Genomic DNA, 27,548 nt, shown 5'->3' with positions numbered 1-27,548 from the left:
ACAAGTTATATATGTCTTCCTGACTAGGCGTCATCTCTCAGAGATAATACTGAAGCCACGCATTCAGTATTTTCTCCATCAAGACAGCCAGAAAATCAAGACCTCTACACTTCAGCCTGACTTTCTGTTGCACTTGGAAGTAGGCCAGATTTCTGGTTTTAATCAGGAAAGATGTGTTCCTGCAAGCTCTGTTTTACCTTTACCTTGTTTTTCACCTCTCACCCACGATCTAGTTCAGTTGAACCTTGAAGATACGAACAATATACACAGATGGATATTGTCACTAGTTACAGGAAGTTTTCTTTCAGTCACTGAAACATTCCTATTACTATTCCAAGCCCCTACTTTAGAGGCCACCTGCTGTTACCTATAAAGAACAGCAGACAATTAGACAAAATACCAGCCTTTCTTTACTGTAAAGGGGATTCATCTAACACATTGCAATACTTCTTCATTGCAGTTTATTTGACCCAGTAGAAATTTTACTTTAGGTGACATAAAAGCCTCCAAACTTTCAAAATTAACCAATCTCCAGTAGTGCACTCTGCCATCTACCCATCTACCCTGTGCCACATTTCTGGGTAGTCCATCTTCTGCTCTGCAATTGTTATCCTGGTTCTCTCTGTGCTGGACTTTGGCAGATGATCATACCAGGCCTATCTGGGAGTCTGTGACCAAAAAACCGTGATGTTCCTTCAGCCTTATTTATTGCAGAGAGACTCACCTAGTTTACTCTCCCAAAACGATATTCTACTTGGCAATTACATCTGCTTCAATTATTGTTTCAAGTTACATCACCTGGCATGCAATTGCAGTGAAAGGCACCTCACAGAGCACAGGCACCGAACTATGCCATTAAAATCACTGTTCAAGAGCCTGCTCATTTAGAACCAGCTGCAAACTTGGGATGCTGAAGCTCAACCGCACTACAAGCACTGAGCCAGAAAAGTCTTGCTTATAGTCAGTGAACTGACTTTCTGGTTTGACTTGCCTCTCAGAGTATTTAAAAAGACCACTTAATCCAGTTATTTACTTACATAATATCAGTACTTCCCCCCCAAAGGTAAACATATGTCTCAGCAAAACCAGAGTGACCAAAAAATAATTGTGTCAAAAAGACTGGAAATTTTGCAGTTATGAGCCTCATAAAACAGCTCAAACTACCTTAAATCTTAATGACAAACATGTAAGATGAACAGATGCAAAAGTGTCACATTGTATGTAAGAATGTGGCAGTGGAAATGACATATCCTCAGGGCAGATGATTAACAATTAGGTCAGAAATTTGATTAAATATGTGAACAGTAATGCTTACTTCACAATTACAGGAACTTTCCTACTTTATATTATTATACTGACAAAAATAGTGCTTCAAACACATATGGATTGCAAAAAAAGACATTTATGGTGATTGAGAGTGATCTTTCCTTCCCCAAAAATGCAACAGATTACTTGAATGAAACATTTCAGCAACATTCAATCTTTTAAAATTAAGACAAATTAAACTGGAACTTTGCCTCACACAAAAAAGCAGCAGCTTCTGAAGTAAGTGTTCTTGGCTACTGATAACAGCATGTTATTTGCATACAGTACAAATTCATGGAAAAAGGTTTCTTGTCCCTGATACTAAAAAAAAAAAAATCATTATCCAACAGTGAAAAGCAAAGCTAAAACTACATGGTCATGGTATGGCACCTCACACCTGAATGTAGAACAGTCCATGCAAACAAGAAAAAGCTTTACAAGTTGCACAAATTTAAAATAATTTTTTAGAAAATAAGTTTTATTTGGCTCCTTTTGTACACTTTTTCTTTAAAAAAATGCACATTCATACAGTTTGCCCTTCCCAGTGCATGTCTGGATTTGCTCACATAGAGCATTAATATCAAGGTGAAAGATGCCTTCACAATAATTTCAGACACATTGTATTCTGGCTGTAAAGCATCCAAAGTTACTAATTTTCTGATTACAACTTGAAAATCAATATTTTGAGTGTTTCTTCTCTGATTGACATACAAAATTGTCCCAAACAGGGAAGAGGAGACAGACCTGCAAAAAAAGAACCGTCAATGGCAAATACTCATTTCAGGTAGAGCTAAAGGTAGGTTCTCTATTTCACACTGAGATGAAATATAAAAGAAATACTCAGCTATACAACTTTCTCTTTTTCAAAAGCTCTACATCAGAAATGATAAAACACTGCTTGGAAAGTACAGATCAGCCACTGGTAGTGACAGTTTGTTTGCAGAGAAAGTACTCTTTCCCTAGTTCTTTCTCATGGCCAGGTCTCTTTGCTGTTGATGGTGACTATGGAACTTGTTTCTTGCAGTTTCTTCTTAAATCACTTCATGAAGAGGAGGAAATTCAGCTGGAACTTTCACACAGCACAAGAGGTACTAACCCATCAAGTAGCCCCTACAGAAAGAAAATTTAAAATTCAGAGAAAAAGTTAGCAAACATAGGCAGCACTCCTCAAAAATCAAGAGACGGACAATCTTAAACCAAAACTTAAGACTACAAATGCCTCTGCTGATCAAGACTATTTGGCCATCTTAACTACACATTCCTTCCTCAGTTGATTTTCTTCAATGAACACTGAAAATGCATTAGCCTATTCTTAATCCAACTTTGGTAATTGTTTGGAATTTTTGAAGCCCAAACTTCAAAATTTCTTATACTCTAAGAAATGTTCTTTATTTGTCCTTTACACAAACTACAAGTGTTAAGATATTCCATACAACCTGATCTTTTCTGACACTTCACACAAATCTGGTCTCTCTTCCATTTCTCTGAAGGCCTGTTCTTTTCATGAATTTCAGAATGAGAACTGTTGTACAGACACACATGAACTCAGTGAACCAAAAAAAGCCTTATAGCATCAATGAAGAAAGAAAATATAGGGTTGGTCCCTATCCAGATACCTGCTGCCAAGGAACCCATCACTTCTGTGTTATGAAACAATTTTTTTAAAGTATGCTGCCAAGGCCAAAAAAAGTATTTAAGGATAGAAGAATGACTGTCACTATTAACTCAACATTTCATGGAGCTACTCCAAATATTACCTACCAGTACCTCTAAACATCAGGTTTCAGCTATTCTAAATTAAACGGATAGACTGAAAAATACAGGGGGGGGTGGGAAATTGGAAAACCTGTATTTGGATTTTGCACAGCCTGAAAGCTACAGGACTTTTAACAGTTCCATATTCCTCAAAGCCCTACTTTGTAGCTACTTACCTGACCAGTAGTAGATACAATGAATTTTAAGGTACACTGAGCAAGTCAGACTCACTAATCATATTTTCTAACATACCAGGAACTGTCACCCTTTTTTAACTACAGCACAATCTTAGGGAAGCTGGCTCCCTAAGCATCCCACCTCATTCAAGGTAGCTTGTTCCAAAAAAGCAGTGAAAAAAGCAACTTATATTCAAGCTGAAAATCACCATATTTTTTGTTACTCTTAAATTTAACACAGCACACATGAGCCACAAAAGAGAATAAAGACTGAAAGATAGTTAAATCACTTACGGTAATTTCATCCTCATGAAAACTCTGGCCATGAAGAAGCTCAAAAGCACACTAACAAATCCAATAAAGAGCAAAAGAAACCTATTCAACTTGGGGATATTTGGTGCATTGGATCGATCCAGAATTATGAATCCTAGGCCACCCATTGTGAAGAGGAAGCTTGATGCGAGACCTTCCATAATGTACTGTCCATTTACTCTAAAGGAGAAAAAAAAAGGGTGAAAAGAGTCAGAAAAAGATGAAAGAAATTATTTACATTTCAAACCCCATCTACTCAACATGCTTTAGCTGTACAAACACACAGGATGATTAACTTTGATGGCTGACTTTCTAACTAAAGCCAGTAAGAAACTGATGTCATACAATTACATCAAGACTTTAATACAAAATTTTTGTTCAGAACCAGAGTCTGCAAGGTGCCCAGTCCAGCACACAGGAGGATTTATACATATTTGTGCATACCAACAGCTACCACCCAGCTCATTGGTTTGCAAAACCACCTAGCCTAAGGAGGTCCCTGGTTATACAGATGGGCCCAAGGCATGGCACCACGACCTCCTTATTTCCATTCCCATGTTTAGGCAGGACTGCCTGAATCCTCCTCTCAGGACAAATTCCTCTCAAAGCACTATGGCAGCACATGAAGCACCACTACTGCTTCCAGCACACATGCTGCAGGATGTTCTGCTGCCTGCTTGCTGAGCCTGCATGGATCCATTGCAGGGAGCAGCCTGAGGGTGCCCTTTGGGGCTCTCTGTCAGCCCAGACAGCTGGACTTCCTTCTTACAAATAGAAAGAGATGGAGAGTGAGGAAGCTGAGATGCAGAAGGAATATTGCACCTGGATCACAAGTCTCCTGCTTCCCACAATCACTGAACCATTTTCCTGTCCTCCTAATTAGCAACCTCATAAAACTGGCATTGATGAAACTATGGTGGATGCCCACACAGAAATAAAGATTATCATTACTGCCTCATATCCTGGAAACAAACAAGTTTGTCTTCTCTTGTCTTGTTTACGCTGACAGATGACAGTGCTAGCAACTCCCTGCAGCAACTTGATTCATCAACATTGCAACAATCCAACCCAGTCTGAAACACACATCTAGTCCAAGTCAAAATCTGTCACATCAACCATGTCACAGACCTCACGGATTCAACCAACTTTTTGGGTATTTAATAAAAATCATTTATGTTTCCACACACAGACACACCCGCCGCCCGCCCCAGTTACAAAAGCAGACTTAACTCTCCTTAGACCTGTTTGTTACTAGGAGTCTCTAGCTTGTTTTCAGTAATAGAAGCCAAGGGCACAAGGAAGACCCTGTTGTTACACATTTGTAACAATGTTCTGCACCAGAGTCCCAAGTACATAAGAGTTTAAAGCGTAAGAAACAAAAGTTTCCCAAGCATTACATATTCTGCAACAAAAATTGATCCAATGTATCTGCATCCAGTATAAAGTTCAACCTGACTGGCAAGAAAAACAAGTACCGCCAGCCCAAACCAATTTCTTTTTAAAGAAGAAAGACCTTTAATTTTTAAAAGTTTTAGGACTAAGTTGTTTGATTTCTGCTGGTTTCAATGCTGGTTTCGTGGGGTTCTTGTAAAAAACAAAAAATAGCTGTTGGCAAACCAAGAACTGATATAAAACAACTCCTGCCTTGCAGAGAAAGAAGGGAAAGGAAGGGAAGGAACAGATGCACAGCTGTGCAAGACAGGGTTTATTCCCCCAAGCTCAGGCATTTGCAGCACGTCGCTAGTGGGAACAGGGCGCTGCTCCTACCTGTACGCCAAGAAAGCCACCGGCCTCTGATGCCCGTGTTCGTCTGTCATCGACCCCACGCTCGGAGGTTCCACGATCACGTCATAGATAATTCCTGCGGGGAGGAAAGCAAGCACCCACTTTGACTCGCAGCAGCGAGATCGGCCCTGACACCGCGGGCCCGCTGGGGGATGCCCGAGGTTCGTGTTTTACGGGCGGTTCGGACCCGGACACGGGGTCAGCAGCGGCTCTACCACCAGGGCCAGGGACCGAGAGAGAGCTGCTCCGTGAGCGGGGCCTCCCCTTCAGCCCGCCCGCCCCGGCCTCACCTCCGGTGATGAGGAAGTAGGACACGACCACCAGCGCGTACACGGTCATGGCCGAGGGCATGTGTACCCAGCTCGGCCGCTTCAGCTTGATGTTGGGGCACTCGAGCACGGCGAAGGGCAGGCGGTACAGCGTCTCCATGGCCGCGGGGCGGTCCCGGCGCGGCCGCAGCACCGCTGCTCCCTTCCGGCGCTGTCCGCTCCCTCCCGCCGCGGCCGCTCTCCGCCACCGACACGAAGGCGGAAACGGAAATGGGCTGCCGCGTCCTGACAGGGGGAAACGGATCACTTGCTAAAAAGACAAAGTAAACAAAGCACTAGAAACTTGCGACCAGGCTTAAATGACAGTTCAGACTTTTTTTTTTTTGTCTGCATAAAAACACAGAAACGCCGCCAGTGCGCCGACGAAGGTTCTATCCGTCTTACTCACCTGCCAGGACCCGGCAGCCCTGACGTGTCGGCGCTGGGTACTGGCTCCGGGGCAGGGGCGTGGCTGTGGGCGTGGCCGGGGGCAGGCCCCGCCCCCGGGCTGGGCAGCCACGTGGCCGCCCCGGGCCCGCGCGTGCCCGGGTGCACGGCCCGGCCCCGGTCACTCGCGGACACCGCCCGCAGCACGGGCAACACCGGCGCCGCAGCCCCTGCCACGGGGTAGGAGCACGCTTTGGACACCCCTGTACTGATGCAGTTTTCCGGCGGGGGAAGGAAAAGCCACGTCCCGCGTGTGAGTTCGCAGTCAGGCTGGGGAGATGCAGACCCGGCGAGCAGACCAAGTTCCGTAGTAGGACTTTACCCCAGGCCCTCTGTTTGCAGGGCAGCGTGGGGCTGGGATGCCCCTTGGGCGCACCGTGGGATGTAGTGCCCATCCTGACCCACAGCCACAGGTCACCCCGACAGCTGCAGACAGACAGGCAGGAAAAGGCACATCCCACCAGCCGCTGCTGAGAGCAAGCAGGGTACCGTGTGTTACAGCCCATCTCACACGCTCCTGTAAGTGTGCACACACCTCATCGGCCCCTCCTGCCTCTGTCCTCAGCTCGCTTTGGAGAGCAGCACCGAGGCGGCACGTCAGAAAAACTCCCCCTTTTGAGTGGAAGCCTCTCTAAGGAAAGGGGCGGGGAAGAACTCTTCACTCCAGGTTACACTCCAGCTCGCTCCAAAGCACACGCGCCCCCTGACCTCGCCCACCTCGCCATGCTACCCAGCCTACTTCCCACTGCACAGGCCTTCCCCAAATGTCTGCCCCATTCCTACACTGCAGTCGACTGCTCAGTTTTAAAATAATGACTGTCCTTATTACTGTTTCACTGATACACTGCCTAAGGACTGCTTTGATTTCTGCCTGTAGTGGCAATACCACTTCTAACTGTTGCCTTCTGGTGCAATCATGTCATTTATAGCTAGCTGTTTTCAGTCTTACCCTTCCTGTTTGGAAGAATCTCCCTCACAGTGCCTGTCAACAGATGTTTATGACATTTATCCTCATTATTCCAAAATTATTCTCTCTCCATCTCTACTCCTCTCCAAAAGCTCGAAGGAAAACTCTAATCTTAGAGCCTTTAATGCAAATCAGGGGCAGGTTACACACGCCTGCCCTAGTTGCTTTTTTTTTTTTTTTTCCCCAGCATGTTAAAGTACTAAAGTTTGTACTAGAGCAGAAAGACAGCTAAGGAAATGTTAACCTTGTAAAGTAACTATAGTAACAGCACCCAAAAATGTTAAGAGTAGTAATGTTAGTCTCAAAACCTCCTTTAATGAGCTACAGCCTTTGCACCTGAGCTAAGGAGAAATGCTTCACATACTTCAAGCTATAACATTTATCCATTTTGAGAATTTTGAGAATTATTTTAACTCCTTGGGACTCTGTGAAGAAATCCTTGGGGAGGTACAACTCCTTTCACCATGCACAGTATTAAATCCTGGACCAGAGCCACCTCCTGCTGTCACACCCAGGAGGCAGCTGAGAGTTGCCAGGCACCTCACCCCAAGCATCACCTCACTGCCACCAGAAGGGCTTTTCAACTCAGCCTTGTCTCTGTCCCTTGGCTGACTGTATAGCTGACAGAGCTAGGCAGGGTAAAAAGGCAGCATGCACTCAGAAGCGACCTGCACACATCTGAGCCACCGCCTGAGCGGACTCCATAGGTGACTTTAGGAACCCCTCAGGGCTCCCAGTAAGCCTCTGTGCTCAATTATTATTTCTCCTCCTTCCTTAGTCTCATGGTAGAGCTCACTACTTTTTGAAAAAATAGTTATTGCTTAAAACCAGGTAAAAATAGATGCCTGTCAGATAGTAAAAGCAGTTCAGAATTCAGAGTTGGGGCTGAGGCATACCACTGCACATACAGGCAAAGCAAGAATTATCCTGACTGCGTTGCAACACTCCTGGACGGTATTAAGAGACATATTTACAGTTCTCTACAGAACAGAATGAAGGAAAGCCATGTTCACTTTTTTACATTACAATTACATCCTTGATGATAAACCAACTAACTTTGGTTCAAATTTCAATACCAGATGCCCAAATTGCTACTCTAAATCAGGAAGCCTTTAAAGGTCTGTCCTACCTGTGCCCTGGAGGTCTGTTGGTATCGTACCTGTAATTGCTGATCCAGGAAGACCTAACAGCATACAACAGCTGCAGCTTTCTTCCAGAAGATCCAGATGTAGCAGTAGGCAACTGTCTGGTGGATACAGCACTGGGTTTGAGAAGTTAAAACTATTCTCTCCACCCTGAGTAATACCACATACAATTTTTTAAAAAATCTACCTGAGACAGCTTATACTAGCTGTCCTCTTTTGTTTACTCTTCTTTTTCAAAGTACTAATTTTTTTTCTGAGCCAAGTCCTCCAATAACTTCATAAACAGCTGTTGAAAGAAAACTTGCACTGCTGAAAGTTATTCCAATCCTTCTACATGACTGAGCCTGAGCTGGGAGTCTTGTTTAACCAGACTTCCTTCTAGCTGCTTGATTCCCCTGTCAGCAGGCAGCACTGAACAGAGCATCCTGACCTACAGGTTCTGTTGCAGCAAAACGCAACTCTGCACTGTAGAACTTGTGAGAAGCAGCAGCTCCCATCAGCTTTGAGTCACACATGGAATGACAGGACACAAGAGAAGTGGAGATTTCATTTATTGGGTTGAAACTACAAATAGATTCACTTTGACTTCTGGCTCTGTGCTTGTGCCTTCAACACCTTCACAACGATCTTCTGCTCCTCAATAAGAAAAGCTCGTTTGATCCTGGAAAAGAAAAACTACTTTAGGATATGTGTCTTATCTACTGAAGTAAAAACACAAAAATAAGATATATTACAATTAATTTTGCCATCTTCTACATTCATTGCATATGTGGTGTTAGTTCTACAGTTACATAAAAAGGGAACCCACTGCTGTTCTTGCCAGCAGCAAAAGAGAGGGGACAGTAGCACTGTATGAATGTAGCAGTTTGGGGATGGCAGCCTACAGTGCATGCAAATTTAGGGTAAGTGGCTTGGAGGCAAGCAAAGTAATACTTGATGGCTGAACATGGGAAAATTTACCATCCCCACAAACTTCAAAGGCAAAAAGCAGAACTCCTAACTGGAGAATTAATTTAATTCTGTTGAAGTCAGAATTGGTGTGACGAGTCGTGGTCAAATCTTTTCCTAGAACTACAGGAAACTACGTGTATCCAGTTATCAAAACCAGGAATTCTTTCTCTGTCAGGATTAAAGCTCCTTGCACATCAACAGGGAAAAGCCTAGCAGGTCAAGTCGTGCCCAAATATGACTATTTCTGGAAGACCTGCAGGGCACCAGGTAGATGGGACAGATCTGTGCACCAGCACTCACATACCAACAGACTATTTGACGGTTCTGAGTTAACAGCACAAGTGTGTCACACACACTCTTCTACCCTTAAACATTAAAATACCTTCTGTAAGTATCTGGTACACATGGCTACTTCTGCAGTACAAATCTGTCAAAGATGCCTAAGCAGGTGCAAGAGAAAACCTGACCATTACAGGAAAGGAGGCAGCTGTAATTCCTGGTTTAGGCACAATCAGAATAAAACATATTCATGCACTAAAATCTACCCACCAAGCTCATTAAGGGTTTGGGAAAACACTCAGAAAAAATGTGGCTTTCAACACAGAAAAGTTATGCTATTGCTCTGCAGCTGAAACTGCTCATCTTCAGTGATGCCTAATGTAATTTATCGTAGAACTTAGACATGCCAAAAACAAACAAAAAATATGCTAGCACTACAGATAAAAAACAAACTTGGCATTAGACTGCTGACCCCAGAGATCTGCTTTGTTTACCATTCAGAGATGACCCACTCAAGGTCATGTTTTTCCTCAGACTTGACAAGGAAGCATAGGATATGAAATTGCTACACAATAAAACTGAATTCAGTGAGGCCTGGCAAAGGCCATTTTAAAGCTTAACCACATAAAGCTGCTTAACACGCAACCAAGTAATAGCTGTGAATCCCAAAACACTACAATGAAGTGAAAAATTTAATTAAATCTGCGTAAGGCAAAACGGAACAACAGAAAGAATAATCTTTACTATGGGCAGTCAATACAAAAGATAAGAATCCAGCATGAGCTGACTGTTTAGTATCAGTGCAACAGTGCAGTAAGAAATCCTGAAGAACACGACGTCTCCACAAAGGAGCTCCACATGCAGGAGCTCCCTCAAATCCAAGAGACAAAATCACACACATCATTGCTTGATTTGCCCCACCCTTATCACACTCTCCATCTCTCAACACCAGTGTCAGACAAGAGCCTTCAAAGTTTGGGAGAGATGTAAAAATTTTGTAAGAAGCAATCCCAGGAATAAAGCTGGCCTTCTGTAAATTACCTATCACGGACACACTTGGCACACATGGAGCCACCGTAGGCTCTGCTAACGTGCTTCTTTGTTTTTGACAGCCTCATCAGAACTTTGGGGCGCACAGCACGGACCTACAGACAGCAGAAAATAAACAAGTGTGTCATAGGACAGCAATTTTTTGTATCTGCCACATAAAAACCAACATCACTTTCATAGTTAAAAAAAAAAAAAAAAGCAGCAACACTTCAAGTTTACTATTCAAGATGCTAAAAAGTGACCGAGGTCGTAGCTCATTGCATGGGCCATCTTCAGCATTCCTAAGCTGATCTTTTCATTCCACCACAGGGGTTCAACAAGAGAGTCATTAAAAAATTGGTTATAAAAAAGACTGGTTTTTTTAAAGATAGGAACTGCTCAAAGATCAACATGACTCAAGCATTCCCATAACTGTTAAAAGCAATGGTATTACTTTAAGAAAACATTCTGATGAAAAATACTTTAAGAACATTAATTTCTCTTTTCTAAATATGATACTTTTCTAAACTTGGCTTACCCTTTTTTTCTGCAAGTCTAATGGGTCCAGTTCATGTTTTTAAATCCGCTATAGAATTGCCCTGTCTAGTTTTAAAAATTTCAGACTTTCTAAAACAAGCGTTTATATTTAATAATAATGCAAAACAAGAGCATTAAAAAAAGTTTGAGCTTCCAAAGCTTATTTTGCCAGTAAACTTTACAACATTTGATTTGAGTATTTTAAAGAAAAAGGTTATTTCAACAAGAACTGGTCAATAAACAGGCCCATTGTATACTTGGAAAGGCTCTTTGTACTGAAGAAACGCTGCAGCAGAGAAACACCCTTAGGTGTTCATAATCATACTTACACCACGAAGTCTTCCTGGGCAAATACCACATGCTGACTTGGGGGCCTTTCCCACTTTCTTGGTGTAAAGGTAAACAATCCTGTTCCCGGGTGTTCGGGACCTAAGCACAGCAGAAAAATACTCGGTTAACGTAACAATCGAAACTGAAGCATCACCTGTTTACAACAGAAGTTTCCTTACGAACTGCCTTACTTACAGTCTGGTCTTGTTGGAAGCTGTGTTGTAGGACAACCTACGGCGGTATGTCAGGCGCTGCACCATCTTTCACCCCTAAACAAGCAAAACCAGCAGGTTTTAGTTAAGAGCTCGATGTCCACACAGGAGTTCACACCTCACAGCATCACCCGTACAGAGCCAGATGTGAATCGGCAGCTGCCGATTCGATATTAATAAAACTAAAGCCTTTCCCGATCAGCGACAGCCAACTGGACTATATTAGAGAACAACAGAACGCGTGACAGCGGGCACGATGCGATCCGCAATGAAGATTCACCCGAACCAACTTGAACACTGTTCAAACATCCCAGTCTTGCCTGGACGATGTCACGCTCTCCTAAGAGACTGCTCAAAGCTTTAGCAGCTCCATATTTTATAGTCACCATAAGCTTCATTCGCAGCCCCGGGAGACGCGGGCCCTACTCGGGAGCCCCACCGCGGAGGCCTCGGCAGGCCCGGCCTCTCTGCCGGGCAGCTCTGCCCCCCGCTCCAGCCCACGCGCGGGCAGCAGCAGCGCCGCCGGTCCATCCCCACAGCCCCTCGGGGCCTCGGATCGCGCTCGCCGCCCGCCGGGCCGCGGATGGAGGCGGATGGGCCCCCACAGCCCTCGGTCCCCTACCGCCATACCTGGCGCCGCCGGACCCGGAAGAGGAAGCAGAACTGCGCGGGTCAACATTAGAATAGCGGCGCGCTAGAGACCGGAAGAAATAGCGGCGCCTGCGCACTGGATTCCGTCTACCAGACAGGGCGGCGAGCGGGCGGCGCCATGCTGTACGGCACGGAGGTGCAAGATGGCGCCATGTTGTACGGCTGAAGCGGGGCGGGGCGCCGCTCGGCGGCAGGGTCGGGAGCCGGAGCAATAGGCGCCGTGGGGGCGCCGTTTTACTTATTGTGTGTTTTTCTGAAAAACTGTTTTACTAAAATATCGGCTTCTGTCCTGGGAGAAAAGGGTTTGTGCTTCATTATGTAATTACGTAGCTGTGGGCCCAGAAGCCATTCCCCATCCTGCTGTTCTAAGCTCTGAATTACAAGTCACTCATACAGGCTTTTCCACGGCACACTGGCATGTGACACGCCTGGGAACCGTGTGTCGTACACAAAACTTCCACAAGGAAAGGCTGGTCCCATAGAATCCCTTGAAAGCCTTGCCTGGAGCATTGCAGGGCTGTCCTTGCCATGCTCCGTTCCCCTCGAGATTCCCCTCACTCCTGACCAGCACTGGCCTTCCTAGGACTTGGACCAGGCCACAGGTACCTCGGAAAAGCATAGGGGAAAAAGGACACGGCTAGTGGAACTCTCCCTTAATGCATCCTCCCCGTGTGCATCTATCAGAATCCTCCACATGTCCTGAGCTGGGTCACGTTTTCTGACCTTAGGTTATCAGTTGGTGTGAGCATGGTGCTAACAACACCAAGGTTTGTGGGTTCAATCCCTGTATGGGCCATTCTCTTAAGAGTTGGACTCAGTGATTCTTGTGGGTCCATTTGAACTCAGAATGTTCTGTGAAATCTATTTCATAGCCTCAGGTTGACCCCTGACAAAAGAAAAGAAAGGAAATAGCCAGAGCTACGGGACTATAGAATGGCCTGTCAGTAGCCAGAAACAGCATTCCAGTGATGCCAGATCTGCCATATTAAAATCTAAATGCACAGAAGGTACCTCTGGCAGCCCCTCACCTTTTCATTAAGCACTGTGTTGATAAGAAGGAAAGGAGAAACACTCCCTGGACTCACTTCTCCCAGATGTTTGTTTCTGCTCCCATCCCACACCCCCAGTCCCTGCCAAGCTGAGGAGCATGTTGACAAGCAGAGCTGCCTCTGAAATCAGCATCTGGCCTCTGCTATCCATATGTGACCTTACTAATGGATCAGGATCCCACGCTGCCACCTGGCTCTGACACATGAAAGACCAAGAGGTTTTAAAGCACGCTTTTCCATCACTTCTGCTCCCCAACCTCTGGTGGCAGTGGTGGTGTTCCCACTTCCACACCAAGTCCTCCTTCTCATGGTGCGTGTGAATGTCTTGTGGCTGCTGCCACAATTGATGCTGACTCGCACAGACAAAATCTTCATACAGCATCAATGGGAAATCACCATCTGCAAGGAGGATGGGCTTGGGCCCACTGTCTGTGAACCCTCAAATGCTCTTTTGCTCCACTGACCTGAGCACTGTTCCCCAAATGATACTCAGGGACCCACACATTAAGCATGTAGGGTGCTGCTGCTGTCATCGTTAGTGGCCTCAGCTCTGCTTTTGGAGATTAGCAGGTGCTCAGAAAACTTTGATGTGTGCTCCTGGCCTTATTTATGTAACTCCCTGTTTTCAATCTATAATTATTATTTTGCTTAATTATTGACTCTTTTAAAGTGCAAATCATGGACACCAGAATTATTTTTTAATTCATGAAAGAAGAGAAAATATGTATGAACTAGATTTTAGGGTATATTTAAAATAGGAGCATATTTTAGAAGACAAGTAAATTTCAGGGCAATTAGAGTATTTAACATGAACTTTCTAGGCCCAAAACCCTGAGGGGAATAAGAAAGCCAATTAAATTAGATTAAATAATCATGCCTAAATATAAAAGTGTAACAGAATCCAATTGTTAAAGAACAATACTATTAAATTATGATAGAATAGTTTAGATGTTGTCAGTGTGACAGGTAACTATTTGATTATTGACAATAATATTGATATGCTTTTGAATTTACCCCATTTAGGCTCCAAACTCAACCAGTGTAAGTTTTAGAAACTGCCAATTAAATTCCAGCCATTTGCTTCTGCTGATGTACTGGCCTAGTTTTTCAAGCATTTTCAGTTCTTTTTTTTAAGAGGAACAGGGCTATCAGGCAAACAGCTCACCAGAGCATCTGGAAATGTTAGCTTAATGACAACTGGTTTAATGCTATCTAATGTGGGGATAAGATTTGAAGCAGAAGCTCACTAAGCCCATTTTGTACAGATTAGTCAAGTGATTCATGTTCTCTGCTACTCCTACCTTTTCACAGGACCAAAACATCTCTTTTGGGAGCAGTCATTTTCCACATCCAACATGTCTCGTTAACTCTTTCTGCATTTTCTTCTTTCCTTGAATGCAATGAAGGGGATGGATTATCAAATGCACATCCCAACAATGTGGAAAAGTAACACTGACTTCCTATAAAATCAATTTTTTCCCTTCCAGGATGCCAGTGGAAGCATAGCACCTGAGGTTGTGGGCCTTTTCATTGAGAAAACTGGAGGCTGGCTTCCAGGGTGTACTTGCTTATTGGCAGTGCAAAACTGTAAACCTCTTTTCCACCACATCCAATTGGAAGGATAATCATCTCTGATGGCAGTTTAGTAAAGGAATATATTTTGCACCAGCCAGCAGGCTGTCACCATATTCTGTTTAATGCATCAGAAGAACACTTTGTTCACAGTTTAAGACCAATTCTTGGTATGTTGACCAATTGTTTCTTTCTTTTCCACATAGTCCTCTCTTGATCTCTCTTTTTACTGAAAGCCCCTATCTATGTGCATGACAATTTGCTTGGTCACATGGAAAGTTCCAACAGGGTAAGAGTGAGAGTTCCCAAAGGCAAAAGGCTTGATAGGCTTGGCTGGATCCCCTTATACTTTCCTCACACTTCTGTACCACTTCCAGGAATCTACCAGGCCCCAGGAGGGTTCCACTGCCCCATTAACTTCTCTTCATGGATCCCTCTAGGGCTTTTCTCCACAATAAGCTTCAATTAAAAAATGAAACATGTTTTCACTCATACTCACTTGCTATTGTACCAGTCCAGACTGACAAATTCTAAGAGGCATGGGAAGGAAAGCAAGCCTGTGGGCAAACACATACTGGGTGCTGCAGAGAGGAAAAGATGTGAGGGCTGAGGGCTGTGGTGCTCCTGTTAAGTCACAGGCAGGATACCATTTCCACGAACAGCGTATCAGTACGTGTTTTAGAAATGTCTCACTGAAGTCAGAATCCAACCTCAGGTGCTGCTTGGATACAACCAACAGGCTTAGATCCATAAATGTGGAAAGGAAGCAAGATATCTTGGAAAAGTATTAGCACCTGTTGGAAAGGGGAGAAAGAAGAGGTCCTCGGCTCCACTATCTCTCCAGAGCTGATTTTTTTTCTTGAAAACCTCATTCCCTTTCCTTGTTAACTATGTGGCACGTGTCACAATCTGATTATACTAATTTCTATCAACATAACTTTCCACAACACAGACCTGTGCAAATTACGTTATGAGAAGCTGTAGTTCATTTCCATTTCAGTGGAGCTTGTTAAACAAGCAAAATTATTTTGTAGCAAAGGGAAAAACAATTTAGTGGAATGCAGTCCTAGCATGGGAAGTACATAATATCGTATTTGGGTTGAAACTTTTTCTGTCAAAAATGTCATAACCCTGTAAGAAAGAGAATTAAAATCCCGTTATTTTAATTTACATCTAGCCACGAGATAAGTAAAGTTATCATTGAAATTCTAATTAAATAGGATGATTGACTAAGGTAGGACATCAAAGAAGAGAAGTGAATATGATAAGTCAAAGTCTTATTAATTAGTCCGCGTGGAAGAAATTCCAGGGACGTCAAGCTGAGGCTGCTGCAAGGAGAAAAAAAGCAGACAAGAAAATGTGTGTTTCTTTGAAGTTAGGAACTGAGATAGTGATGGAGGTAATTGTGTCTGACTGGATCCAGTAATGAAGAGCCGTAAATCAGACCTAGGAATCGGAGGAAAGATTCTAGTAACGAATGTGGCTGCCCCCCTGCTGCGAAGAAACAGAATGCAGAGCTGACTAATTGACCCAGTCTATCTCCCAGTAGCTCTCTGTTATTATTTATTAATTTTTAATTTCTGAATTATTTACGTTCTGGGAAATTATTTTTGACAGCCTGTTAGGCGTGCCAAAGTTAATGGAGGATGAAAGGACCGGTACTAGAATTAGCAGGGATGTAGTCACAGGCTACTGAATTTAATGATTTTGGAAGGGAAAATTGATTTCACACAGCGTGTCACTTTATACTACTTTAGGGATACACCAGCTATTTGATTAATTGAGGAATAACCAACTCAAAGTATATTTGAAGTGTAAATGAATCACAGTGCTCAGCTGTTTATTTTTCCCCTTTTCTGATGAGAACACTGAGTTTGCCTAAAGTTGCCGATTAAAACCAATACAGGTAGGTCCCATACTCACACCTGCTTATTTTCTCCTGCCTTAAAGAAAAAAAATGTTTTCGCCATCTGGAAGAGACATGCAATCCTCCATCTCACTTGGGATAGAGTTCATCCTTCCTACACAATGCCTAATTAAACAGGCTTTGTGTGCACTCACCCTCCCCTGTGGAAAGTGTTTAAGACAGAGCAGGGTACTGAGCCCGTGGGCAGCACAAGCAGCTGAGATGTGAATTCTTCATGGTGACAGCTCACGTTTGCTTTTCATCAGCCCCCAAGCTGAAGTCAGGGTTCCTGGCCTACAACATCCCCTGTGTCAGTTCTCCTGGTGCAGCCGTGGTAAACCGGGCCATGCATCTTCCACACAAAGCAATGGAAAAATAAAGGGGCTCTGCACAGCTCTTCCAGGCTGTGAAAACTGCATTTCAACCTTTGTGCCAAATAAAGCTAAACCCTGTCTGCTTCTCACATCTAAGCCTTCTGAGGATCCAGGCATCAAGGACATAGAGGCAATCTTTCCCCAGCAGTGTGTACTATGCTGTAGGCATCTCACATCTTTGGGAAGACTCACACTGGAAATATCTCCAGAGCTGCTTGGGATCATCACCTCACACTGCTCCTGCCCCCAACAGCAGCCACCCAAGGCGAGGGGCATGGCCAAATTTTCCCTGACTTAGGGGAAGGATGTGCCCTGTACCCAGGATCAAAGGGACAAAGCACTCTCACTGCCGGAGTTTCCTGTGGCAGACTTGGGTCAATCACTTAATTAAGGGCAGAGTAATCAGCCGTGTGGGCACTGGTAGTGGTGACCGTGATTTTGGGTATCTTTAATGTAATGTCTGCAGCTCACTCAGTGTTACCTCCCAAATACCTTAGCAATCTAGTTCCCTAAATACTAGTCCTAACTGGCTTAAGTCCAGCCTTCCCAGTTCTAAAATAAATGTAATTGATATTATTATTTAATAAAATTTTCAGGACTCTGTAAAGACAATTAAAGTACAATTCTTTATCTGTGCAAGTTTTGGGAGAGTAGTGAACACCAAATACTAGGTGTAGCTGCCCCTTTCCACAAGAAATTATTTAAAACTATCTGCCATAAATTGACATGGATCCCATGAACAGGTGAGAAAGGTATAGGATAGACTCTATTTCAAGTCTAATGAACAACAAAACTCCTTCAAATTGACTGAGACCAAACTACTGAGTGAGAGGTTAAGTGTAGAGGGATCTGGAATTTTGGACATTTTTCTGTTGCTTTGTTCTTTAAAATAGGAAGGGCTACCTACCACAGCAGATGTTGACCATACAGGGATGAGGGGAGAGACAAAGAATGAAAAAAGGTCAATCGTGCATTAGTGTACCTTTAAAAAAAATTATATTTGTCTTAATGATTTAAATATATATTAACAGTGCAGGAAGGTTTTGCTGCTTAAGTTCTCTGAGAAGTTTATAATTCATATAAACATCTCCCTAGTTTTTTTCTGAGCACTTCAGGAGCACTAGGAACATTTCTTCAGGATGTTTTACCAAGTCAAACATGTGAGAGAAGCCTGTTTTTTCCCAGTTACCTTTTGGATTATACCAGTGAAAATTAGCTGTGCAAGGAGGATCAACTACAACAGGCTGCTAAAGGAGGTGTTTGACCTGTAGCCTCTGCCTGGCTCTGGAGATTTGTACTTTATCAATTTTTTTCAGCATGTGAGACTGCTAGAACAAAAGCCTGATGCAAAGACTATTTTTTCTGGGTCTCCTGAATCTGTGAGATATCTTTGGGTTTTGGGGCCTTTTTTTTGTGATTATTGCTAAAACTTTCTAAAGAAGGAACACTGTATATTGTTGCTAAAACAATATGAAATATGATTTTCGAGACTGCACATTTTATTAGTGTCACTGAAAGCACACTCACTGCCATGGGATTCAGAAGAGTTCAGCTCACCAGCAGCAGAACTGACTGCCCCAAACATAGAAAATGTGATCTAAATATGATAGCTTAAGGAACAGCAAGTCATATCTTCAAATATTACAGAACAATTAGGCAATATATGCTACTTGAAGATTTACTTTACAGTTTCAAAATGCTCAATGGAGAAACAAATACTTTTTACAGATTATGCAGAAATTAACCCTAAAATATTTACATTAAACAAATGTAATTTATTTTGAAGAAGACGATTTAGCGTGCTCTGCTGTTCTATAGTGGAATGAATCCATCATAGAACTGGCTTCTCCCTGTTTCAATATTAAAACAAAAGGGATATGCTGGCAGTGCAGCACTCTGGGAATTCAGCTCAGAAGTCCAATTAACAACAACTAATTCCCCATACTGCCTATTTACCCCTAAGATTTGGCTAGATATAATAAGTCATGCATTTTGCATTTAAGCTTTTAATGCCCAGAGGATAACAAAAATCTATCCTGATCACTTTTTATTTTCATCATATGACGAGAGAAGAAAGCATCATTCCTTCCCTCTTCAGTTAAGTGCATCCATATCTTTGTGCTAAGTCTATGAATGAGCTGCCTCCTGTCTTCTCCCCGTGTCTCCTTACCCTATTTCTCCATAAATGCCTTCATTCTTCAAGAAGACACAAAGGTAAGAATCCCTTTGGATGTGTGCTCTGTATAGCTAGATACATGTAAAATTATTCACCTTCAAACAATGATCTACTGCACATTCACTGGACCAAGTCTTCTGCCCTTTGGACTGTCACACTGTATTTACTGCATGCAGCATACACTCCCCTCACACCAGATTTCACTGCAGAGCTATCAAGGTACTGCCCAGCTGTGAACATATTTTAAAAGCCAAAACTGTAACGTACTGTAAATGGTAATGACCAGGCTATAACATGCTAAAGATTAGGCAAATACTTCCAATAATTAGAATGATCTTCTGCAACTCAATTTTGCTTACAGTGTAAGTCAGATTAAAGCAAATTCTCCAAAGGTAAAAGCCCAGAACAATCCTACACACTTTAGATGCAAAAGGGAGAGAAGCAGAGAGAAAGCAAACAAGCAAATATGTGCACATGGGGCTTTGGATATTCCTTGCTAGGTACAACCTAAACCGTACATTAATAATTAGGGACACATTAAAATATCTATCTGTCCAGATACATTTTTATTGGTATTCAGCAGGAAAAAATTAAGGCCTAGAGGTACCCATATACCTCTGTATTTATGAAGTTTTGCAACAAAGAAATAATGCAAATTCACCTTGTTTGAAGAGAAATTCAAAGAAAAATTAAATGGTTTGAGAAGCAAACAATGGAGCATATTAAATCATAAAGCACCACACTGATAGAACACAAGATGTGACACTGTGCTGAAAGAAATGGCTGGATCAATGTTAGGTAGCCATGTCTGCAGAGCAGCAGGTTACTGTACAGAAGGCTGCCTACAAAATATTTCTGCAACACTGTACTTTGCTGTGCATTGCAAAAATCCCAGAAGGTGTTATTTTTTCATGAAGCTGTGATGAACTTGGCTTATGCTTGGCATCAGACTGGCTGCTTCTTACGGGGCTTTCCGAGTTGCATATTTACAGATTTAAGGCCAGACTTTCAGAGGGGCTCACAGCCAGCTTTCCAAGCACTTGGCTGCCAAGCTGCAAGCCTGGCTTCTCATAGGTCCAGGAATCAGAACGACTCAATGGAAACCAATCTCCTGTGAACATCCCAGACTAACTGGCTGATCAGCAGATATGCCTGTGACAGAAGTTGAGACAGCTGAATGCAGTATTTCTGACATGGTCAGATGTGAATTTTACTACCTGTCTGCACAGAGATGGCAGGTGCAAAGAAGGGCCTGCTACCAACTGCTGAAGGAAAGTGTTGGCTTCATCTTATTCTTGAGCAGATTTTCTGATTGCTCTGCACCTTCTTCCCTGTGAGCAGCAAAAAGAGCAGAAGTTGGACAGGCTGATCCCAAATAGGGCTCTGTGGAGGGCAACACAACACCCCCATTTTTGTAACACCCCATGGTCAAGCCTCCTGCTTTCTGGGAAGCAGAGGACGGCAGCACTAATGATTCTTTCCCTTCTAAAGCTGCTAGATTTTAAGTGCTTTGAGGAGATTGAAGATAAGCATTAAATTTTGATTAAAGGGACACTGCCAACTTACATTAATCTTAGAATTTAGGATTTGTAACAAGCAGGCAAAGGTGGATGAGAGCTTGCATGTTGGATGTAAATATTTCTTTGCAGCAGGATGAAGACCTTATCTGCTAAGAACAGAAGACATCAAAATTAACTTGAATAGGAAACTAACAAGGTCCACTTTAGTTTTACTGCTGAGGGAGAAATAATGTAGATGGGGAGACACCATGTAGCTTCCCAAATGTAACAGTGCACCAGTTAAATTTTGTGTGTGAAAAGCTTGCTTGTTTGTTTCCTTAATGTGGTTTTCACAGTGATAAAAAGCCACCCTAAATTCCTATTTGAAAGAATTTACAAAAGAGTAGAGTGGCAGGAAAGGCTAGTACAGGTGAGCTGGTACATGGACTAAATGCCTTTCACCTGCTTTTCCTTTATAGAGAATACTTAGAGATGGTGAAGCTACCTAGTGTTAAATGTATGGTTTACTGCAGCTGATGAGAGAGTATCTAATTACTTTCATCAATCAGAATCATTTTCTGCAAATCATTTTGCCTATAATGAGATCCAAATCTGAACCAAGTTTTTCAAGGGAAGAGCCTAAAAGGCAGCAACTCACCGTAACTTCAATGTACACTAGCCTTATAGAAAGAATATTACCCAGAAATGCTCATTCTCAGAGAAACTATGGAAATGTGAATCCAGATCTTAATCTGATAAAAAACCAGTGCCCTGAACAGAGATATGCTGATTTATGATAGCCACAGGTCTGACCCCATATCCCAACAGCATTAGCATTAGCAGCCACAGAAATCTTCTGCAGCAAAGATCAGTTTGGTCTTGTCTCAACCAAAAGCTGGATTTTTCCTGCAGAGTTCTCTGCTATATTGACAATATCCAATTGAACAAGCCTTTCAAAGGAACAGGCAAAACAAATCTGAGTGAAAGGTAACAATGGCCCTGATTTTCTTTTAGTTCTTCATAAAGTACAAAAAAACTGAAGCAGACCTCAGATTACAGGACTTGTGGCTTCAAATGCATTTTGAATGCAATGACACTACCCCTCCCAGGGTCCATGCAGCAGATGAGAGGTGCTTCCCAAAGCTGTAGCATTAAGTATATGGGATATGTAAGAGGAAGGGTGAAATAAGGCCATACTGCTGCTCTGGAGATGGTAGAGTGCAGTAGAGTGCTTGAACACAAATTGAAAACTACTTGTTAAACAAGGTTAATTTGTTCTCCTTCCAGAGTATAAAATGGCTTCAAACACTTCTAAACTAGGTCATTTGACTGCTCAAGAAATACATGGTGCTAGGCAGCTGTCTTTAGCAACAAGTTTATTGGAGAGTTTGATTGCATCCCAAAAGCATGCTAGATATTTCTGACCATATCAAAGAAAACTCAACTATGTTATCAAGGCACACTAATGAGGTGGTTTGTTTAATTGAAATACTTTAAGTTTCCATGTAGTACAGCATGAAAAAATCATTATTTTCATTAGATGAGCTACTCGTTAGCTGAAAATCTAAGTTACAAAATATCACAGTGTGAGATAATAAATATATTGTAAAACACATTAAATCCAGGTTATTAAAAGGAAGTTCTATTTAAAATATAGAGCCATGTAACTTGGGCATGCTTCCTTGTACTAGGAATCAGGTTTGGTTCTTTGAAAAATACAGCCAAACCCAAAGGACCTCACTACGCTTTCACTGAAATCACTGTCAAAACTCTGACCCATTTTAGCCTGGATAAATCACTTCATTATTCTGTGTCACAATTCTGTACTAATGGGGTTTGTGTGCAGCAGCTGGAAGTTCTGAGGCTCATTGAAAGACTCCCCCATTTTAGCCTTGAATTCATTGCTGCTCTGATGCAATCATTGAACAGCAAATCAGGAAGCACTTTATAGCTTGTAAATTTAGGGGCAAATGTTTACCTAAAAGTGTAAGACATGGAGGATTTGTGGACTTCATGTAAAAACATGCATCTCCATGAGATATCTTACATGTGTTTGCTGAGCAGGAGTTTAAGAGCTGTACTGGTCTCATCAAGAGGGTACAATTTGAATCCTTTAGGAGATTGGATATAAAGGGAAAACATGGCTGTAAGGGTTCTCTAGAGCCCATCTAGTCCAATCCCTCTGCTCAAAGCAGGGTCAGCTGGAGCACTTTGCAGAAAGCTGCGTGGAGTTGGGTTTGGAATACCTCCAGAGATGGTGACTCCACTACCTCTCTGAGCAACCTGTTCCTGTGATTGACCACTTTCACAGTAAATACATTTTATTTTAAGTATAAATTGGATTTCCTGTATTTCAATACTTGTTTTATTTCAGGTTTTGGGTTCTTTATTCTCCCTCATTCAGTATTTCTACAGATTGGTAAGATTCCCCTTGAGCCTTCTCTTCTTAATGAGCTCAGGGTCCTACTGAGAGTTTTTCCTCATCACTTGTATTTAAACACTGACTTGAGAAAAAAGTGTATTTTGGCTACCAATTCACAGCTGGGCTTGGTCCATATGAAAAAAAAGACTAAAGTAAGGCTCTGTTTCAACTATTGTTTTATGTAATTCTACAATGGAGCCAAGTTTTATCCTTCGTCCCTGCACACCTCATGCCACCCCCTGTCTTTTCTATGTCTTAGACTAATGAGGGAATGTTGTCCTCAATTCTCATAGCAATGGTTCCTTCCTAAATTATTGCTACACATTTGTCAAGGGATCTTCTCTCTTATCTTGTTCGTGCTATCCCTCTCTCTCCTTCCCTGCTGAGAGATTAGTCCGCCAGCCCTGGGAAATTGTCTTCACAGCATTACTCTGTCACTAATCCAGCCAGCACAGGTCACCAGGGCTGTGCAGAGACAGCCACAAGATTTAGGAGCCACATCTTAATTCCCGAGAAGTCCTGGGCATGCATTCAGGTTGCCTCCCCATGTTGGCAGCCAGGGATGTTGACACATCTTCACAGCTATTGCTCTCCCTGTCAGCTAGAGTCAAGTCAGTGACACTGAATGGTGCCACCAAGAGCACATGGACATGGAGGAGGTACAGCAGGAGTGCTGAAAGATCCCCTTAGCCAGTGAGCCAGACAGAGATTCAGGAGAGGGTACAGATTACAGATGGCACGGTAATCTCACAACTGGCCAAATTTGGGGCCTAAGCAATACTTATATGGAGATAAGCATGCATTAAAGGCTGCCAATGTGGCAGCAGAGAGGGCCAATATTTCAGCTTGCCCAGGAATGGGCACACTGCCCTCATAGAGCCACCTGCTGAGATTGGTCATGCCAAAAATGCAAGTAATCCTGGTAAGGCAGGTGCCTGGGGGATCAAATCCTCAGTCAAAACCAAAAAAAAAAAAAAGGGCAAAACCCTGAGCCCCAGGCCATCTTCATACACCTGGCAAGAACCTCTCTGCAGCCAGCCTGCAGACTGTAAACTCCGGAGGTTGGAGCGCAGAGGATGAGAGCTGCATCTCATGCTCCTGCCTCTTCACTCAGTTATGAAAACAGACTTTTTTCCTTCTTCTACAGAAACAAAGTTGCACATTTTAGAGTTATCTCTCACTTCTCTCATTTTCTGTGGGTTTTGTTAAACATTTTTAGAAGTCTTTCCTTTTTTTTTCCCTACTGGGGCCAATAGGGATGTAGCTTGCAGATTAGTACAACTGTTAGCTCCCTTTAATAGGGCTTTCCTTATCCCATTTAAGTAGAATAAAGAAGCTTCATTTGTTAGCTTAAAAAAAAAATCAAGACCTTAATTCTTGATCATTGCTCCCAAGCGGACCCAGTTGGAATTCTCTCATCATCACTGATCAAGTCTAGACAATTTTTGTTTGCTATTCAATTTCATTTGCTTTCATCATTTCAAAGCACTAGCAGACTTTCAGCCCTGCTGAAACATAGGATGGGGCTTTAAGTACATTGCAGTGAAATCCCTGTAGCAATGGAAAACTGGTGCATAGCATTTAGCTATGTACTATCTCTTCCATAAAACCTGCATTTACATTATATTAAAACTAACCTGCTGACTCATTTAATCATAAAAATAAATATTCCATTTGGCTCTGTACATTACTTATTTGGTGCAGAAAGACTGTCAGTCAATTCCTCTGATTTTAGACCTAGGAAAATTTTTATCTCAGAGCAGCATAAAAATCTTTCTGGTTACTAAGCTGCAGTAGATCACTGTCTGGATCCATTGCTAAAATAATACCCATGGAATGTTTCTTCTCATGTCATGGATAAACTTGCTCTGATGTTTTATAAATGTTGAGGATTTTTTTTTTTTTACAGATCCCAAGATGAATTTGCAGGGAAGATCAGTACAGAGAGCAAGTCTGCAAAACAGTTTTCCAGTTAGGATACAGGCCATCTAGGCCACTTCTCCAGTTTCTTAAGCCTATCATTTCCTAAGTGAGGAGATGCCAGAGCAGTTTTTGAGTAAAATCTTCCTTAGATCTGCTCTGTGAGTGCTTCTTGAGGATTAATGTTGCCAAAGTTGTTAGCCCTTGCACATGGGAAAAGCTGTTTTGATAAACTGATTGCTGGACCATTCCTGGTAAGACCAATGCAAAGCCTATCTACCTGTTATCATTTTTGTTCTTCGGGGTCCTTGTAATTTTCTGTATGGGCAAGTCCCCATTTCCAGAGAGGGTCTGAGTAAGACAGAAGTGCTCTGTCTGCTCAGCCTCTGATGCTTTTCAGCTTAGTTTTTATGCTGAGGGTTCTCATTTGTGTTTTTAGGTTTCTCCCAGGTGTTTCAAGACTTATGTGCCTGAAGGAAGTCATCAGCATCAATGTTGGGGGCATTAAAGATGTTTACATGGCAGAAACAACACGAAATACATGTTCCTTCAAGCACAGCTGGCAGAGAGAAGGAGACACTGCTGAAGACTTGCAGGCAGGAGTGTGCCCTGCAGAGAGCCCTTTGCCCAAGAGCAAACAGGCACACTGCTCCTTGTAGTGAGCATTGGCACACGGCTCCACCTCGGCCCAGCTGATGCCACCCAAATGCCCCAGAGTTTCAGTGCTCCAGGTCTGCAGTCAGCTTGTGGTTTCTCCTTGGAGGGCTGGACTGTGGGAAAAGAGCTCCCTTGCACCTTGCCAGAGCATGGGAACAGATGCAATTCGAAACATATAAATACTTTTTTACCCCAAGCAGTTTCTAATTAATGTGCAGATGGAAACCACATAGATGGTCTGTGGGAGAGAATCCTTTCTTGGCAAAAGATGGATTATTGCTTTTATGAAATGCCATAAGAGCTCTAGGAGCAGAGGGCTTTGTTTTTTAAGATCCCAGCTCCCTATTCAGGGTGCTTAGGTTTATACTGAAGGACCAATGTTTCTGGAATGTAAGCCAGTCAATTTATGGATCTGGGATGCAGAAGATAGTTAAGAAAATACAAGTTCTGTAAAAATGATACCATTTTGTATACAAGAGAGGAAGAAGTAAATTGGGCTGGGGGAAGCAGGTCAGAGTTTAGGGGTCATTGGCAGAAGAGGACCTAGAAACATCAGTGGGCACCTATCAAAACAGTGAGGAAATTAAGAAAGCTCAGAGAAGTGATCTTCTCCCACTCTTACCTGGAATCAGCATCCAAAATAGGTGGAATTTTCTTGCAAATTCATCTTCAAATCATCACAGCTTTATCCAGAGCACATAATTTTTCACTCTTAAATTCCACAATGAAGATGGTGTCCTCATTATGAAAGTGGGACAGTTTCACCTCAAAAAATGTTAGGTCATGTTGTTTACCAATATGAATCCCCTGCCATCCTTTATATAGCTGAAAGTGCTATGCACCTGTGAATATTCATTTTTTTGTTTGAAAGGACAAGAGGAGATGGAGGATTCTAGTTTTAAGCTTTAGACCTAAACAGTTTAGACTTGATTTTTTTCCTCAAATTTCCCTTTAAGTAAAACAAAACCAAATTTAATCTTTGCTTGTCCATTCTGATTTTTCAGATAATTACCTCCACATAATTACTTTGAAAATAATTAATTTGTAAACAATTATTTGTAAGCCTTTAGAGCTCTTCAGATGATAAAGTGCTAGAAAAATACAGGACATGATAATCTGTTCTGTCTTCTTTTTGCTAACATCACTATAACTCATTCTGTTCCTCTACATTTTTCCACACATACTGCCAAAGAAGGAATGATGTTGCCAAGGAATCACACTGCCAGAGAGTGGTTTTAAAGTCAAGAGGCACATTTTTTTCTGAGTTCTTTTTTTTTTTAGGTAAATGCATCATCATTCTAGTTTCCAGGTATGACTAATATAGCTAATGGCCCTTTCATCCACTGACATTTGAGCTGATTAGGCCAGGGTGAAAGTAAAGGGTCTTTGCTATAATGCATGTGGAACACATTGTACATAGAACCCTCCAAGTAGCTTCCACCTGGCATCATCATGTCCCAGATGGATTATTTTGTGTTATTGTAACAGGTTGGTTATTAGTTGGGTTTCTAATATAACAGGTTCTCTGTAAACATATCCCAGAGCCCAGGGAAGGATTTTGCCTTCATGTATGGAACCTAAAAATAATGCATTAACAAATACGTCAAAAAGCAAAATTATAAGCTTTGTTTGGAACTGAACATATGGGCTTTTAAAAATAGTGGGGTTTTTTTGTGAAAATAAAACTCTATGCTGAATTTTGTTGTTAATAACTGCAGTTTAGATTTTTTTTTTTCTGCAGATGTATGCATTCTCAATAGAGGGCAGTAGAGGATGAAAATGTA

General features: G+C 42.4%; 2 protein-coding genes across 2 annotated transcripts; both read right to left on the bottom strand.

The window, feature by feature from the left end:
* Window positions 1-1,382: 1,382 nt before the first annotated feature.
* Window positions 1,383-6,043, bottom strand: OSTC (oligosaccharyltransferase complex non-catalytic subunit). The gene is made up of 4 exons (XM_053976380.1): window positions 5,624-6,043; window positions 5,316-5,409; window positions 3,531-3,728; window positions 1,383-2,415 (listed from the first exon to the last, which is right to left on the bottom strand). The coding sequence occupies exons 1-4, from the start codon at window positions 5,760-5,762 to the stop codon at window positions 2,397-2,399; spliced, it is 450 nt and encodes a 149-aa protein (XP_053832355.1). The 5' UTR covers window positions 5,763-6,043; the 3' UTR covers window positions 1,383-2,396.
* A 2,691-nt stretch (window positions 6,044-8,734) lies between these two features.
* On the bottom strand, window positions 8,735-12,190 carry RPL34 (ribosomal protein L34). Its single transcript, XM_053976459.1, has 5 exons — window positions 12,169-12,190; window positions 11,522-11,595; window positions 11,326-11,425; window positions 10,472-10,575; window positions 8,735-8,861 (listed from the first exon to the last, which is right to left on the bottom strand). The coding sequence occupies exons 2-5, from the start codon at window positions 11,584-11,586 to the stop codon at window positions 8,777-8,779; spliced, it is 354 nt and encodes a 117-aa protein (XP_053832434.1). The 5' UTR covers window positions 11,587-11,595; window positions 12,169-12,190; the 3' UTR covers window positions 8,735-8,776.
* Window positions 12,191-27,548: the final 15,358 nt, after the last annotated feature.

Source organism: Vidua macroura, chromosome 4 (genome assembly GCF_024509145.1).
Source record: "Vidua macroura isolate BioBank_ID:100142 chromosome 4, ASM2450914v1, whole genome shotgun sequence".
In the NCBI taxonomy this organism is placed as follows: Eukaryota; Metazoa; Chordata; class Aves; order Passeriformes; family Viduidae; genus Vidua; species Vidua macroura.
This window is presented reverse-complemented; position numbering and strand designations above follow the sequence as displayed.

What these genes read in the sequence shown, in the direction of transcription:
- RPL34 (XM_053976459.1), bottom strand. Translation starts at nt 11,586, where the DNA reads ATGGTGCAGCGCCTGACATACCGCCGTAGGTTGTCCTACAACACAGCT. An exon ending in GCTTCCAACAAGACCAGACT is followed by an intron (nt 11,426 to 11,521) that starts GTAAGTAAGGCA and finishes TGCTGTGCTTAG; the next exon opens with GTCCCGAACACCCGGGAACA. An exon ending in GCCAAGTGTGTCCGTGATAG is followed by an intron (nt 8,862 to 10,471) that starts GTAATTTACAGA and finishes TTTCTTTTCCAG; the next exon opens with GATCAAACGAGCTTTTCTTA.
- OSTC (XM_053976380.1), bottom strand. Translation starts at nt 5,762, where the DNA reads ATGGAGACGCTGTACCGCCTGCCCTTCGCCGTGCTCGAGTGCCCCAAC. An exon ending in CTACTTCCTCATCACCGGAG is followed by an intron (nt 5,410 to 5,623) that starts GTGAGGCCGGGG and finishes TCCTCCCCGCAG; the next exon opens with GAATTATCTATGACGTGATC. An exon ending in GTGGCTTTCTTGGCGTACAG is followed by an intron (nt 3,729 to 5,315) that starts GTAGGAGCAGCG and finishes TTTCTCCTTTAG; the next exon opens with AGTAAATGGACAGTACATTA.